The 17375-nt window shown below is 31.6% G+C and overlaps 2 protein-coding genes across 4 annotated transcripts in view; both read left to right on the forward strand.

The window, feature by feature from the left end:
* The first annotated feature begins 133 nt into the window (after positions 1–133).
* On the forward strand, positions 134–5299 carry LOC141456013 (uncharacterized). Of its 2 annotated transcripts, XM_074131578.1 has the most exons (6): positions 134–360; positions 440–3060; positions 3162–3296; positions 4141–4374; positions 4455–4646; positions 5046–5299. In XM_074131578.1, exons 2-6 carry the CDS (start codon positions 2820–2822, stop codon positions 5189–5191), a joined length of 948 nt encoding a protein of 315 aa, XP_073987679.1. In that variant the 5' UTR covers positions 134–360; positions 440–2819; the 3' UTR covers positions 5192–5299. The 2 variants fall into 2 exon arrangements, with proteins under 2 accessions (XP_073987679.1, XP_073987678.1); XM_074131577.1 differs by having other exon boundaries at positions 134–3060.
* The window catches only part of LOC141456009 (phospholipid-transporting ATPase ABCA1-like), a 33349-nt gene continuing 21212 nt past the window's right edge, over positions 5239–17375 (forward strand). Inside the window, exons 1-19 of one of the 2 annotated variants that reach the window (XM_074131572.1) lie at positions 5239–5394; positions 5489–5582; positions 5716–5851; positions 6722–6852; positions 7654–7682; positions 7770–7861; positions 7997–8158; positions 9057–9209; positions 10042–10210; positions 10286–10392; positions 10487–10547; positions 10727–10881; positions 12186–12407; positions 13022–13244; positions 13809–14030; positions 14440–14644; positions 15428–15541; positions 15856–16051; positions 16158–16289. In XM_074131572.1, the coding sequence (XP_073987673.1) occupies positions 5329–5394; positions 5489–5582; positions 5716–5851; positions 6722–6852; positions 7654–7682; positions 7770–7861; positions 7997–8158; positions 9057–9209; positions 10042–10210; positions 10286–10392; positions 10487–10547; positions 10727–10881; positions 12186–12407; positions 13022–13244; positions 13809–14030; positions 14440–14644; positions 15428–15541; positions 15856–16051; positions 16158–16289 (2669 nt within the window). In that variant the 5' untranslated portion in view covers positions 5239–5328. The remainder of the gene's footprint in view (positions 5395–5488; positions 5583–5715; positions 5852–6721; positions 6853–7653; positions 7683–7769; positions 7862–7996; positions 8159–9056; positions 9210–10041; positions 10211–10285; positions 10393–10486; positions 10548–10726; positions 10882–12185; positions 12408–13021; positions 13245–13808; positions 14031–14439; positions 14645–15427; positions 15542–15855; positions 16052–16157; positions 16290–17375) is intronic. The other variant, XM_074131571.1, reaches the window with a different exon arrangement.

Consider the following 17375-nt stretch of genomic DNA (forward strand, 5'->3'; position numbering starts at 1 on the left):
CCCTGTGTCTTTCAACTGTTTCAATATTTTGAAAACAGATAAATTAAAAAATAGGACCACCAATTGTCAGTAAATGTAAGGGAAAAAAGAAGATAGAAATTGTTCTGTAAAAACAAAAACAAAAATATTTAAAAAAATAATGCTTATTCAGCACTACTCACTCATTGTTTTGGTAAAGCTATTACTCTTTGATTTAAAATAAGTAAAATTACGCATTTTAATAAACATAAAAACCAAAAAAATTACTGGTGGTTTTATGCATGTGTTTTCCTCGCAATTAAAAACATTAACAAGAAAACTTTTAACAGGTTATGGGCCCAGGCCGTTGTCCATCTTAAAAACTACTAAAGGAATAGAAAGGTTAGTTGCACCTTGCTACATTAAAACCCGTAAAAATGAATCTATTAAACGAAGAGAAGAACAATAATTTTCCTTACAGAGAGTGTGTGGGTTCACTCTTATATCTGGCAACAAAAACTCGTCCAGATGTTGCATTCGCGGTGGGATACTGCAGCAGACACGTGGAAAATCCAAGAAATCAAGATATACAGAACGTAAAAAGAATTATGCGATATCTGAGAGGAACTGAAGAGCTTGGCGTAGAATACTCGACCAAGGATAATGAAGAAGAGCTTATAGCATACTCAGACGCCGACTATGCGGGAGACCCTGAGACTCGTCGCTCAACAACTGGATTCGTGATATACTATGGAGGCGGGCCGGTTAGCTGGTGCTCGCGAAAGCAAAATATAGTGGCATTATCAAGTGCGGAAAGTGAATATATTAGTAGTGCCGAATGTTGTAAAGAATTAATTTTTATAAAAGAACTCATAAATGAACTAACTGGAAAAAACTTGAACTGTACATTATTTATAGATAATAAAAGTGCTATTGATATAATAAAGAATGGTAACATAAATAAAAGATCAAAACACATAGATGTAAGATACCATTATATAAAAGAAAAATATGACAACTGTGAAATTAATGTAAAACATTGTAGTTCGAATGATCAAGTCGCAGACATTTTCACAAAACCTTTAGGTGGAGTAAAATTCAATAAATTTAAAGACTTAATTGTTTCATAAATAAATGCATACCTGTTATAGATAAAGATAAAATTAGGGGGTGTGTTAAATAATGTTTAATTAATACATTGGTAATTTTGTCTTTGTGGGTTGGCGGCATTGTGGCGTCAGTAATGCGGCTTGTAGCGTCTGTACAGCGTTATTGTAGTTGTTGTTGTTGTTGTTGATGTGTACTGGGAGTTAGCGTCAAGTGTATATAGTACCTTGTGTAATAAAGTACAATTAAAATAAAAACTATAAAACATATAAGTGTTGTTTATTCGTAGCAGCTGCAGCAGAAACCTCGCAATTAAAAACATTAACAAGAAAACTTTTAACAGTTTTTCGCTTACTTAAATCCTCACCTTAAAAGATTTAATAAGTTTGCCTCATTTGTGCTGTCTACGCGAAGGGAAAGGTTACTTGTTGAGAATATTGAAGAAATTATAGTTGAATTATTATAAAATCGACTTATAAATTTTTCTGGCTCCTGAAATAAGTTTTTGTAAATTTGTATTTCACGCAAAATTCAAACATTAGGACGCAATAACTCTTTCTTTTTCTCTGATTACCATTATTTGTGTTTTATTTTACCTCATTCATGGCAAAAATTCATTCAATCATTCATAGTAAGAAAGGGAGACTTGGAAGAGATTGATTAATTTGTAGTGCATGGAATTTTTTTTCAGCTTAAGAGTGTCTAAGGACTCATTGTTCAGTAAGGGTCAGTAAGATGACCCCTGATTGAGTCGCATTAATGTGAGAACACAACCAATAGAAAAGAGCGATAGAGCACAATCCGGAGGCTAGCAGTACACTGTAAAGCTAAAGTTCCGGCGCCAATGACCTTAGATGTTGACACGTCTTTATTAAAAAAATAAATAAAACACGTCTGAGAGTCGGAATTGCAACAAATAGGCTACTGGCGCAATGACCTCAGATTTTAACGTGTTTTAAATTGAAAACATAAATATATGAAAAGAAATAAAGCAAATTTTATCGTTTCTTTTACGATATAGAAAATTAAACGACCAACAGAGCTGTTCTTTTTAATCCATTATTTCTATAGAATATCTTTAGAGACGCTCCTAGAGAATAAAAAAAGGGACTCAATATTGTAAGTTGGCTAGTTAATAGGAGGGTTCTTCTTAGCTTCAGAAAGAAAAAGCCCTCTAGTTTAACGAAAAAGAGGTGATTGCGATGCTAGACAATTTCGGAGATCATATTCTTCTGTAGCACACTTGTTTTTCTTGGCTCTGACTAGTTTCGGACCAGCAATTGGTTCCTTAAGAGATGATTTGAGTATTAATTGGAATCTATGGATAAATACCTCCGATAGAATTATGCACAGAATTTCAGAAAACCATAAATACAAAATACGAACACTTCCATCTCATTTAGGAATTGAAGTAGCGTTACACGCTCACTGAGCTACAAAGTTCGTTGTTCTATATATTTTTTTAGAATGATAAACTAGTTTTTACTCCTGCGATTTTCAATATCTAAGAAACAAAAATTTTGTGGTTTCCTAATTTCTATTTAGGTGTTGGGCAAATATTGTAATACAGAATGTGTAGTTAGTTGTTTAATTTATGTTGTACAACTTTAAAATAACATTAACTACCTAAGCAATTACAGTCTACTCATTTGGACTGATGATCCTTGAAGGTGCAATTATAATAATAATAAAAAGGATTTCCTGGTGTCACCAAAATAACGTACAGAACTAATATACGTCACTTTCCAAACGAAATGCATTCAACTTGGTTCCTATTTTTGATTACATTTATATTAGTTAATATAAAGTTAATCAATACTTCAATATTAAGATGTTCGCAGAACGTTAAACCAAAGTTAATTAAATATTATTTTGTAGCTCCATGTACTAGATCTGTCATGAAGTTGATCGCTACTCGTTATTATAATACTTTGAGTGCTTGTAAAAAATTTGCACATAGAAAACGAGGTTTTGCTATTAACTTTATTCATAAAGGTAGGTAGTAAAACAATAATTTATTTTATTTGTTCTCTGAATTGAATTTTTAATATTTTGCTGAAAGTGTTTCGTTTTCGATTTTACGTTTTATTATTTAGAACTACTGCATCCTGCAGCTAAAAACTTTTCCGGACAAACTTGTTTGGTATATGACTGTCCAGAATTTGATGTACAAACATCCTGGGAAACGAATACAGTGTATGATTATTATAGTGCTTTTGCAAGACCTATGCGTAAGTTTCTCTTAATTTGTCTTGCACTTAATTGAAATTAATAGCTGAAAAGAAGAAAGTGTTTTTCTATTATGAACATTCTGCGGTAAAGAAGCAAATACTCCAAGTTTTCTTAAAAATCAGTGTAAGAATTTCTAAGGCTTAAATTTGTAAAGATATAAATTCAATCATTCAACAAAGGAAATTCTAAGATATCTTGTTTTAATTGTAAATTACACTTCCATGATAATTTGTTTCTTAGTGAAAACAATGCAACAAATTGATGTGGCTCATAGATTCCCTAGAATTCTTTGCGATATTTTTTCTAAGTTATTTTAATAAAACATTCTCTGAGTGTTATGGTCATCATTATTGGTAGTATTGACTGGAGCAATTATACTGCGTGTGCAGTAATGCCGTAATGACACTTATTATCTGTGAATCTAGCTCTGATCTCCAAAATTACCTAGTTCTACAGGTGATTTGAGATTATTTCTAAAGAACATTTCGTTTAGAAACGTGAAGTAGAATTTATATCAGATTGATTACTTTTTCTTATAGAAGACGACTTACTCGTTTAGGCAGTCGGTATACTTGTTCAGATCTAAAAAGTGAAAAGAAATATTCCAAACTCATGGTAAACTATTGCCGTACTCTTCAATATCTGCAAGTAAATTTAATATTCTTTAAATTGAGTGACTGTATTTAAATGAACAGATGTTGTGGTAGCCATGTTTGCCGTTTTTTATTCACTCAATTTCTTATCATAACGGCAATTGAGCTATAAATTTTTACTAATAGTTTGTTAAATTTGTTAGGAATGATGTTTTTTCTCTTTAAATCTATTAAGCTTTAAACTTTTAAGCAAACACTAACGTTAGCTGTATTCCAAAATTGGGAGTGTTCCAATTGCACAAAGCAAGAAACAATTTTACTAACGCTGAATTGATTTGCAACGATGAAGGAGGTTTACTGGCAGATATTACCACCCGTTATCATACAGAACAGCTGGCGTCATTAATAGCTACCGAACGCATTAAAGAAGCTTTCGTTGGCCTTAGTCGACTGGAGTATCCAGGGGAGTTTCTGAATTCTCTTGGTAATTATGATTCAAGCAAATTATAAATAACCGTAAGGTAAAGAATAAACTAATCTCGAGTAGTTGTTGACACTTTACAGGCTACCCATTGAATTGTTTGAATTATCGAGCTTGGGCACCTGGTGAACCAAAACCAAAAGAAAACGCAAAATGTGTAACGCTCACATCAAAGATGCAATGGAAAATTACATCCTGCAGCAGAGAGCTTCCATTTCTTTGCGAACTTTCACCTAATGGACCTTACAGACCTTGTCAAAAGTTTTATACGTTAAGTAAGTGTATATTTGTGGCACTTATTTCTTCTTTAAAATTGAGGGTATTTTCAAAAAACAACAAATTGCATTCAAAGCATTGTCATGTTCGAAAAGAAGTCTTCCTGTCGTTAGTATCAATTTATAGGTCAGAGATACCAGTTCCTTCAAGATTGTCAGACAGAACTTAAGTACAAGGGAAATTATGTTTAGTTAACTTGAAAAGACTAGAAGGCAGGAGTGAAAATAGTGTGATTTGCTCGTGGTATTCCTCAAGGCATGAAGTCACTTTCTTGAAAAGGCCTTATATTGAACTTGATCTGAGACTAAGGATTATGAAAGAAAAAAGCTCGAAAATAAATTTGTGGGCATACGAAAATTAGAAATCTTATTTAAAATTATTGTGTTTTTTTCTTACAGAAAGGAAACAAAGATGTTTAGAAATATTGAAAGCTAGCCTGCCAAGAACTAATAGATTTCCAAAATGCGGTGATCCTGATTATTTTGAGATGGTCGATAAGAGAAGATCTAATCGTAAAAGGAACAGAAATAGGCAACATTATTAATCAGCAAAACTAAACTATCTGTGGATAAAAAATGTTTATTTCATAATAAACATTTGAAAGAATCACATGTTTTAGTTAATTATTTCTTTTCTTCCACATTTAATCGACTTTCCTAAAAAAAAAAAAGAGTTTATATTATGGCATTGTTCCTCCAATTAAGATTATTACTTTGGAAAAACTGTGTTTATAGAAGAAGACAAAAAGTACGTAATTTATTCCTCACTATTTTCTTTATTTGTAATTTCAGTAAAGTTATTTTAGCAAGTTACATTTATTAAATGTATTTATGTGTGACAGTTTCGATTTGCCGTTGAACTAATGTGGCCATTATGCCTGTTTCTATTGCTAATGTGGGTTCGAACTAAAGGTTTTCACAAGACAATGCATCAGTGTTAGTATAAGCTTACATTTTTATTGAGACGAAGTAGTAGTGCAGGAGGAAATTATGAAAAACCAATTATATTTTAGGTTCAATTTTATCCAAGTCATGTACAAATATGAAATAACTTGTAATTGTTGATCAGGTCATTTTGAAGAGAAACCTCTGCCGTCTTCAGGACAATTATTATTCTTCCAAGGAGCGTTATGCGCTTTTAATAACACATGTCACGAATATCCAACACAAGCTAACCGCGAACAAAGTTCTAAAACTCCTTCAAAGTAAGCTTTTCAATTGATTAATTTTTTTGTATTTGTTGTTGCTCCTACTTGTAAGAGGCGACTAATAGGGTATACCTATAACCTAAACATACACACATCTACAGACTACATTTACTTTACTTATACGCCTGAGAAAGCATATGATGGGTACCCAGAAAGTGATATAAAAGTTCTCCTCGGTAACTTCAACGCTAAAATTGGAAAGGAGGTATCCTACAGACCAACTATTGGCCTGCATGGCTAGCATGAGGTGAGTAATGACAACAGTCATAGACTAATTGGGCTTTGCAGCCTCTCATGGTCTGGTTATAAAGAAATAATTTTCATAGGGTAAAAGATACCTCCACGTAGAGGAAACACCTTTAATCAAATTGACCAATTATTAATTAGCGCTGGTCACAAGTCCAGCCTGATACACAAGACCGCACAGAGGAGCTAACGCGGATTCTGATCTTTATCTAGCTACAGCTAGAATTATATCTAGAATATCTCAGGCTAAGAAGTTTTGATCGGGGAAAACGAAAAGATTTAATGTCGAAAAGCTAAAGAATGATGAAGTGCTTACCTATTTACCAGCAGAATCTTGAAGAGTAGAAAGTTATATAAGGGAGCAATAGGTGGCTCAAGAAAGATCGGTAGGCCGAAATTAAGATGACAGGATGTTGTATCCTGTGATGCTAGGAAACTATTAGGTATCCACAACTGGAAAGCAACTGCACACCCAAAACAGAGACGGTTGGAGATGACTCATTGAGAAGGTAGGACCCACTAAAGGATTAAAGGATTGTAATGCCATGGAGAGGAGAGAATTGTGATTATTGCAGTTAGAGATTGTCATAAGTTTACATTAGATGTTTCTATTTTGTACAGATTCAATGAAATCTTAGAGGACGCAAAAGCATACGCTGAAACGATGGTAACCGGTGACAAAACGAAATTAAATAACTTTGCTAGTAATATAGGATATTTGGCTGAAGAATTGAGTAAGATACATTTAGAAGGTACGTCTTGAACGTTGAAGTACATAATTCACATGAATTAAACAATTTATTAGAATCCCTTTGATGATGTTTTCGATTTTCTTCTAAATTATATCGGTTTTAACGTTTGCAACTGCATCACGCTATTTGTGAAATCTCAACAATTTATATTATTGAGTCCAGCGGTGCACTGAAATAATATTTTACTCGCTAGCAAACTCAATGTTGAAAATTAAATGAAAAAAAAATGAAAATACAGAAAAATAATTCTATGTTATCCAATTTTATCGGAACAAATATGTTCTACATTACAATCGAATCCATGGTAGAATCTAAATGAAAAATCACAATTTATCCTTCTCTTTTCCTTATTGTTATACTATGTAATTATTTCTTTCAAAATTCAACAAGTCCCAAAAAAATTTTCGAATTAGAAGAACGATGAATCTTATGAATATGTTGAAACTAAAAATTGAAAACCTATACGAAAACTCAACCTCTTAAAGAAAGGTAGATTAACTCAGCAAAATTCTCTAATTTCATACGACATAACTTGCTTGGTTTTATCATTTTGACCAATTTCTGATTTTAATCCGTTTGTGTCAGTATAATGTCAAGGAGACTGAAATAGAAGTTACAATTCTCTACAAAAAATCCTTGAACTAGTCTCTAAAAGAATGATAAAAATTCGAAACCGTTCAGAATGATAGAAAAACAAGCATGATATGACGGACAATACTAATGATGTTCTCCTGCATTGCGGATCTAACCACTGGTTCAACAAAGCATTTAATACAAAATTTAATCACGATAATTTTATAGGTGGCAATGAAACCTATATGGATCAAAACGTATGTATTGTCTTATTTAGTTTAACTATCAAATTATAACATTATAAATTTTTTTTTAATTTTCATTTCTTTAACAAATCAAAATAGTTAACAAAGAATAGCATTGGAAGAATTGTCAAACTTCATCATGAATTAGACCAGAGTATACAAGAAATAAAACCTGTTGTTAAATTAATTGGGTAAGCATATCTATTTTAGTTTTATAATTATGGATATATGGGATAAGCACTGTGATTTATAGGCGTAAATTTCTTAAATTTGGAAAAACTAGACATTTCAAACAACTACTAAATGTTGTTTATCTTCCTTTACAGATTGCTCGATAAAATATACAATAACTATGACAACTTAACAGAATTAATAAAAGAGGCTCCATTCTTAGATGAATTTTTCATTCGCCTACATACATACGTTTGCGGAAATAATACGAAAATTACGTTGGACATGTTACTTGATTCTAAAAATGAATGCTACGGGTAAAACAAAACATTTTTTTTATTATTTATTTTTTTTATTTAATATAGTTTTGAATTTAAAACGCGTTAACACGTATGTATTTCTCAGTGCGCTGCTGGCTCAAGACTTCAGAACGGCGTTCTAGCATAACAGATAATTTTGTGATGTTAGTTATCATTAGTAAATAACGCTAGGGTGCTTAAAGATGTTTCAGCTTATCTCTTACCAGAATAATAGACCACCTCATTTTTTCTCTTCACAGCTTATGTCATATTTCCTTACCGGTTTCAGTATTGTCTTGTAGATTGTTAGTTTTGTTATTAAAGGGAAGTACAGACGAAGGATACAGACGTGTTTCCAGTTTTCCAAATCAACGTTTTAGTTTCAGTTGTTTTTCAGTATTAAAACTGTCCGGTAGGACAGTTGTATAAGGGTTGATCGTCAAAAACTGCACGAAAAAGCGTAACGTTGAAAAACACCCAACTTTTATATGTCATACCATGAGTACCATTGTACTCATTTAAAAAAAAAAAAAAAGAAAGAAAAGTCATGCTTTCTAAAGAAAGTCATCCCTCTTTGGAAAATTTTTAAATGGTGACTCCAATTAGAGTAATTATAATTAAGCAGACTGTGGAGCTTTGTTAGCTTCTTCTTGGCTACACTACTGTACACCACCATAAGTCCGTCTTCCAATAACGCTTCCTTTGTAGACATCCAAATACATCAGCTAATAAAATCCTTTGTATAGTTTTATAGTTATGACTCATTGGAAGAGAGTGATTTTGCCTTTCAGTATGTAACATTTAAAAGGTAGTGGTGGCAGCATGAAGCCATTCTTGGTCAACATAGAAGATTGAAATTATAATGAAAGATGAAAGTCAATCGAAAAGTGCCACAATTTATTGCTCTTATTTTCAGATTTGATTATTTCTTAGATATAAATAAATTCCCAACAACGTTACATTATGAATATGATGAAGAATCATCGGAACTTTGTAATGAACTTTATGAAAAACTGGAGACAACACCTTCTTTGAAAATAGTATGGCGCATTATGAAACCTTTTGTAAAGTAAGTTTTCTAATTTCTGTTTTAAGTAAAAATAGATTCATTCTTGCAGACTATTAAATAATAATTGCAAAGGAGTTACGAATCTCTTAAATTTAAGCTAGAGATAGAGTTTTAGATAGGGTTAGTTAGGTATGATGATAAGAAAACTGTTATCACGAAATTTATTTACGAAATGTGTGCATAAAAAACACCTAAAAATATAACTGCTACTACTTACTGCTGTGAGATGGCAGGTAAATTAGTATAGAACGAGGCTTGCATGACGTTAATTGGAGAAATCTGTCGAATATATTCGTTTTATTCTAACTTATTATACTTGGTGATTACACAAGCAAGACTATTGTAAAACTCGTCTGAACTCTCGAACGGCTAATTAATGACACTGATTAATGATTACGGCTCAGTGACAGATTTTCTAGATTTATCGTAAACATGCTACAGACTGTGTATGCCATGATAACTGCTTGTATTGAGCGAAGTTAGCTAAATAGCGGTGATCTTAAGTATATCTTTGGAAAGTTTATGTTGACATGGTATTAAGTGGAATGATATTAAAAGCTGTACTTCGTGATCAGTTTAGCGTTCATAGAATTCTTCAGAATGTAACTTCCTTTAATATGTTGTTAAAATAAGTATGCATTGACTGTTCTTTCTATAATTTTACAATTATAACGTGTCGTACATTTTAATTTTTATAAATAATAATAATAATTATTATTATTTATGTATTCTTCTAGTTCAAATCAACTTTAAGATGGATTTTCATCGTACACTATTTAAAAATGAATAAATAACCGAAATATTTGTACATTCCAATTTCTTTTACATCTAGGGGGAAAATAGTGTATAGCCCAAATACTACAGTAGTTAGAAGAATTGTAGACCGAGTCAGAAACTTGATGAAACCGCTTTCACTTCCAAATTTTGATGCAGAAAGAGAATCATTATCTATGGATCCAATTGTTTATGTACAGGTTGTTAAAAATATAAAACTAATCAAGGTGAATATAATTTTTTTTTTTTAATTTGTAATGAAATGGACTTTATACTAACATTTGATTGTGATTACATAACAGGATTACTTGCAGACGATGAACAAATTAAAAAACTCAGAAAATATTAATTATTTATTGCAACAAGGATTCCATGAAAGTGTTTTTAAAGCTGAAGAAATAATTGAAAGGTAGTTAGTTATAACGATATAATTACAGTTTTTCTTATTGAAAAAAATATATATATAAATCAAAATGAATCTATCACATAAACATAATTTACAGATATAATGAGAAATACAGAAATATAGGAAAAGGAAACATTACATTATTAGAAATATTGCAGGTATTTTGAGAAATAATTATTTAATTTTTATTCAATAAATTTGTTTTAATATTTTAAGGCAGCTTGGTCAAAAGTGTTTAATTTTATGAATTAGTGGTTAGTCATTATTTCTTCAGCTGAAATCTGAATATAAAATAAGGAAAAATTTTATATATATATAATTTTAAGGAACATTTCAGTGTTATAATCAGAGAGATTTTGAAGGCTACAGCACAGAAAGAGAAGCTGAAGAAAGAAGCATGGCACTTTGCGATAAAAATGATCTATTAGCGCAGATAAATTTTGAAAATGCGAATGAAAATAATTTGAGTTCGCTTGTCTCTTATAAGATAAGGTTGGTTGCTAAACTCTTACACCCTTAATGGCTACTATACACCCTTGACGATCAACTATTGTACACCTATTCTACCTGACAGTTTCAAACACAGGATATCCAACCTCTGCTCAAGGAGGCAATGGATGTGCACTAGCGAATAAATTTAAACTTAAGTAAATAAAAATTTGAGGAATATTGGAGACGTTGATGGCTTTGACTAGTTTATAGTCTTAGTTTGAATCAAAAGAGGAATCCAGAGAAGATATTGCCAATGGTTACACGGTAAAAGACTTGATGAACCTTTATTTTTCGAGACGGCTGCTCTAAGGCATAGAAGCTCCGCTCCAAACGGAATGCTATAGTGCCCGTGATAGAACCCTAACCTCTCAGCCAAATTTCATTCTACTCCAAAGGATATTCCTAAAGATAGTGCGCCATGGATTCCTATAGATTTCTCAATCTTATATCTTGTCTCTGCTCCTACCGAATTACCTTCATGTTGATTTACTTAATAAATCTCTTCGACTGGGCTTAATAATTAAGCTATGTCATGGTTATTTATTTTAATTCCCACCGATTTTGGCAGCCCAATAACTGCCAAAGACGGAGCAATACGAGCTCTCAGCGTACGAAGGAAGAAGTACTTAAATTCTGGAGAATTTAAGATGGAGATGGATCTCATCGGCTGATATACTTGATATCCAGGAACCCAATTAAAGCAGAAGCTTTTCTATTTCAAAATCAGTTACCGTAAGATTTTTGAATTGAAAATGCAAAATGGTCTAGGATCATCACAACCTGTAAACAATCGTTATGCGCACTATAAGTAGACTGCCCTCCAAGTCCTTACCAGTTAACCTTAATTTTTTTCACACTGGTTCCCTTAATCTCCTCTCTAGGCTTGCTTTGCCCGTAAAGTAGATAAAATTCCTTTACTTGGTATATGTTAGGTGATAAGAATTTATCTCCATTTATTTAGACTTGCAACCTATAATACTTCTCTTTTCTTATGTCTGTCTAACAGAATAAAAGAACGGATATACTTTTGTGCCCACCTTCGTAATCTCCCAACGCTGTTCTCTAAAATATATTTTACTCATCCCAGCCTTTCATCCGTAAGTGTGTCTTCATAGTTTTTTTTTTTTTTTACTACTTGTATTTCTATTACTTTTGCTTCTAAAAACTTTATTTTTTCATCTGAATGTTAGAGATGTTTATTCATTAAAAAACTTAGTCTTGATGAAATAAAATTGTAATGTATATTATAATATTATGTAGGCCAATAATCTTGTTCTACAACAATATATTTTGTTATTTATTAGGTTAAATTCTGAAAGAATGCCACATCCTACTGAATTAGGTAAATTCAGTTTGAATAGCCGCCCTAGGTATCGGCCAATGAATGATCTGAAACTTATAACGTTCGGCTTTATCTACATACAAGATTTATTTGAGAAAAGTATTATAACTGAATTAACTGGAAGGGAAATAACGCCTGGAATTGTATTAAAACAATTTCCACATCCATGCTACATTGAAGATTGGTAATTGCAATATTTATATTTTACAATGAATACTGGACATTTCTAAAGCAGCAACTTTGTACTTAATTCCATCTGTTCGAAAAAGATTCAAAAAAATATTTTTTTAAAAAAAAGGTTTTCCCTCTCTTGGACCCATAATGACGTACAATAAACGATTTCGTAAATAATAATAATTATAAAACAAACACATGATATTTGAAATCATTGGAAAAGTTATTTTGCGGATAATTGCAGCGGTTAAGCAAAACTTAACTTCTAAAAGCATGTAATTTATTTGAGGGCGCTAATGTCGTGTTATTTAGTAGTTCTTTAATGATTCTGGGTTAAATATTCTTTAATCTACATCGGACACTTAAAAGTGGTCGAAATTAGGATTCAGACTTTGCCAAGGATGAAGTATTTGTTTCTTCATGGGCTGGAAATGGGCGTTCAGTTCTTCCTTTTTGTTATTTGAGTATTCTAGTCAAGGAGAAAGTAGACCAGAAAGTTCTGCAGTTTGCGACCTATCATCCGCAATGATGCTGCGGTTCCTCAACTTCATATCATTACAATAATGGCAATAATAATAATAATAAATGATTTGGAACCTAGGCTAAATAAGCTTTTTTTTTCAGGTTTATGTCGTCTTTATCAGATATGTTTCCTTTATTTATGGTATTATCTTGGGTATATACATCATCTATGATTGTGAAAAGTATAGTTCATGAAAAAGAGCAAAAACTGAAAGAAACCATGTGTGTTTTAGGACTAAATAACACTATATATTGGTGTAGTTGGTTCATAGACAGTTTTATTCCAATGTCTGTAACTGTATGTTTATTGTCAGTAATACTAGTGGTAAGTATCCTTGAAATTTTATGTAAAACTAACTATTTTCTAAATCAAATTAAACCTTGTTCGGTAAAATAAGTCTTCATTTGCTCTCTTTCTACAGTTAACCATAAACTAAATGAGGACTATTGTTATCCACCCAGTCGCAGCTGAAACGGGGTTCCTGGGTTCTGGAAAGCTATAAGGGAGAGGGATTTCTTTCTCTAACACCTGACTGGGTCGAGGCTTCTAAACTTCCACTGAAATTTTAGTTTCGCAATCTTTTACCAAAAATTCTATAGTCTCCACTAACCCCCAACAAACAGAGTTTGCAGAATCATCACTACATCTATGGTCAACTGTTTCAGGTACTGTCCAAGTAAAAACAATCCCTGTGAAGAAATTAATCAGTTCAATGAATTGATGCATCATCAAAGTTTTTGCAGATCAAATCAGTCTGGTTTTGGCTAAAAGATCTAACCCCCTTTCTTGGGAAATCTTTTTTACTTATACACCCTGTCATTGATATAAAAAAAAGTTAATATAAAATTTTGACAATTAACCTTATTTTATATAATATTTGTTTTTTAGTATGGTGGAATTTTAGCTAATGCAGACTTAACGCTAGTAATGGTGTTCCTGATTCTTTTTGCTGTAGCAACCATTAACCAAAGCTTCTTATTGTCCGTGTGCTTCTCTAAAGCTAATCAAGCTGCATCATCGAGTGGTGTTATTTACTTTATCACTTACCTTCCGTTCCCGTTTATTGAACAGTGGTATCCACATTTTGCACCAGTTACAAAATTATTTGCTGTAAGTAATATATATTTTTTTTTTTACTGATATAAACATTCTCATCAATTAGTTGTTAATTACAAAATAATGAGTTCCATTAGAATGAGATAAAGAATGTTTGATAATGAATGATAATGAGTGTTTATAGAAGTCGAAGGAAGGTATCTGATTAATACAATCACATTCTCCTACCCACCCCAGATGCAGATCGAAAATCTTAGCATTTACGGGTATCTCTTAAATTTTACTTTCAGAAAATTCTTAGATGATTCCATCACTAAGAGTTCCCGCACTAATTCTGTTACTGTCACTGCTGAGAATTATTTACTTCTTGAATTTTTTGCTGATTACCTTCTGTCTTACACACATACATAGTAATCTTTTATTATTATTTTTTTAATTCTAAAAAATTATATACAATTTTCAGTGTTCATTGTCTAATGTTGCCCTTGGATTGGGTTCCCGGTATTTCAGTATGCGGGAATCTGAAGGAGCTGGATGTAAGTGGATAAATGTAGCTGAAAGTCCTGTGCCCGGAGACAGATTTAATCTATTAATAATTATGTTTATACTTGTTTTTGACTCCACTATTTATCTTCTATTGGCTTGGTATGTGGAAAACGTATTTCCAGGTAAATTATATTGACTGTGGACTTATTCTTCATTTTTGGATATTTTTATATTAGTTATATCGTTGCGGATTTATCCAAGTGGCCGCTTTTTTTACCGTATTTTAGGAGTAGAGAGATGCTATTGAAATCTAGATTCCCCGGCAAGAATATAAGAATATCTTTTATTTTAGTAACTGTCAGTACGATAATCCTCTGAATATATAGGGTGATGATATGAGCGTAAGGTTTGGAGTGTCCATCAGGACATTGACCTGACTTTGTAGAATTACTCTAACATTCTTACCATTTATGGTTTGTTTTTTCAAATGTAAGTGGGCTCAAAATGCCACAGTTTAAGACCAGTGGCTCGAACAAAAAAGTATGATTTGTAACTTCTTTCTCCATTATTTCTCCTTTTAATATGTTTGAGAAAATAAAATTAAAAGTATTCGCCTTTCTCTGGATGTAAAAAAACTGAACTCAGCCGTAAAACTAATTCTGCATAAAGTAACAAAGCAAAGCCTTTACATATGGAGAATTTTATTGTTGAGTAAAGGTTCTATTTAAAGCATATTCTCTCATTCATTTACAACAAAAGTTTGCTAAAAACAATTTTATGCAAACAATTATAGCAAAATTTGATGTTGACATTGTTTACGTTGCTGTTTGATATTATATTATACATACATTTTACTATAAATATAAAACAATTATCAGGAATCTGTATGTATTAGGTTGTATGTTTTTGAACAGATTCCTGAGTAGTAGGTAACTAATTTGGTGTAATAAATTCTTATTTCTCAGGAAGTTATGGTATGCCAAAACCTTGGTACTTCCCATTTAAAAAGTCTTATTGGTGTAATCCATCAGTTGATCTTTTGGAAGAGGAGTCTGATAGTCGAAATACTTCGTTAGATGGTGCGTAAAAAAAAGATATAATTTCGTTGTCATTTTGATCTTTCTTTTTTTTTATAGTATTCTATAGTTAAATTTCGTTTATTAGGCTCAAGTTTGACTTCATAAGTAAATAAATATGACCAAATACTTCGTATTTTAAAGCATTTAGGCACAATTAGTAGGCATTATTTGTCAGAGGTGCAGTCTGTTCAGTACCTAAGTTTTCTTATTTTTCTTATTTAAATTCCTTTTTTAATTATTTTGCTCACGATTTTATTATTATTATTATTATTATGTTACTCGAAATATTGTTTGGAGCATTATTATATTTACAGAAAAATTGAAGAAAGATAGGTTAGAAAATCATTTTGAAACAATACCCGAACAGCTGAGGATTAGTGTTTCAATATCAAATTTAAGCAAAACATACAAGAATAATGTAACGGCTATCTCAAATCTCAATATTAATTTTTACGAAGATCAAATAACTGCCTTTCTGGGAAGAAATGGGGCCGGTAAAACTACCACCATGTAAGAAAATTATAGTTAATTTTATTTTTCGCTTAAAAAAATATGTACAAAATAACAAAATTGTTGGATAAATAGATTGAAACAATTTTACTTCTAACTTTTGCAGTTCCATACTTACAGGATTGTTCCCACCCACTAGTGGTACGGCAAAAATATATGGTCAGGACGTGAGGACCAACATAACTTCTATTCGACAAAATCTGGGGATATGTCCTCAGTATAATCTGTATTTCAATTGGTAAGGCATTGTATTAAATTGACTATTATTTGTGGCTTGATACAGTCACAACACATTTTATCTTTGTAAAATGCTGTAACAAATTTTAGCACTCTAAACTTTTCCAAAATAAAAAAGATGCCGATATATTCCAAGGTTTCCCTTTCAATAGTTGTCATCAGAGTTGGGCACTGATTAAAAAAAAAATTTAATTCTAAATTTAATTGATTAAATTTTTCAATTGATTTTTATTTTTAATTTTAATCAGAATTTAATCGGCGAATTTAATCGTAATTTTAATCATATGACAATTACCTATTTAATCAATTAAATTTCAGATTTAATCGTTAATCAAACTAATTTAATCAAACTAAAAAAATTATGATTAAATCTGGGAATTAAATTGAACTTTAATTTTAATCACCGAATTAGTTCAATTTCAATCGTTAATCAAACTAATTTAATCATCCACTTTTATGGCTTTTCAACCAATGGTTCGAACCACGTTTTAGCGAGGCCCTTTTTCTGAGCGTCTTCAGTAAATACATTTCGGTTAATTTTTGTAGAATTCCACTTCATCACGAGTCTCTAGACCAGTGGTTCTTAACCTTTTCATAGACGCGGAACACAATTATATGTATATATATATATTTTTCTCGCGGAACACTAACATTAAATAAAGTGTATAAGAGAACAAAATTTCATACGAATACGTGGTTCACGGTGGGAGATATAGAACGGCCATAATTATACAGAATTTCATGACCCAAAAAATTTTCAACCCTTTATATCTTCTACCTTTTTAGATCTGTGCACAAAATGACTATAGTTTATAATTGAGAAAAACAAAGTGTACATGAGAATAAAATTCCATATCAATACGTGGTTCACAGTGGGAGATATAGAACGGCCACAGTTTTACAGAATTTCATGACCCAAAAAATTTTCAACCCTTTATATCTTTTACCTTTTTAGAGCTGTGCACAAAATAACTATAGTTTATAATTGAGAAAAACAAAGTGTACAAGAGAACAAAATTCCATATCAATACGTGGTTCACACTGGAAGATATAGAACGGCCATAATTGTACAGAATTTCATGACCAA

This window comes from Rhodnius prolixus, unplaced genomic scaffold (genome assembly GCF_049639745.1).
Source record: "Rhodnius prolixus isolate KJV_2025 unplaced genomic scaffold, Rpr scaffold_4, whole genome shotgun sequence".
NCBI classification, from domain to species: domain Eukaryota; kingdom Metazoa; phylum Arthropoda; class Insecta; order Hemiptera; family Reduviidae; genus Rhodnius; species Rhodnius prolixus.

What these genes read in the sequence shown, in the direction of transcription:
- LOC141456013 (XM_074131577.1), top strand. Translation starts at nt 2,820, where the DNA reads ATGCATTCAACTTGGTTCCTATTTTTGATTACATTTATATTAGTTAAT. An exon ending in TATTAACTTTATTCATAAAG is followed by an intron (nt 3,061 to 3,161) that starts GTAGGTAGTAAA and finishes TTTATTATTTAG; the next exon opens with AACTACTGCATCCTGCAGCT. An exon ending in TGCTTTTGCAAGACCTATGC is followed by an intron (nt 3,297 to 4,140) that starts GTAAGTTTCTCT and finishes TAAACTTTTAAG; the next exon opens with CAAACACTAACGTTAGCTGT.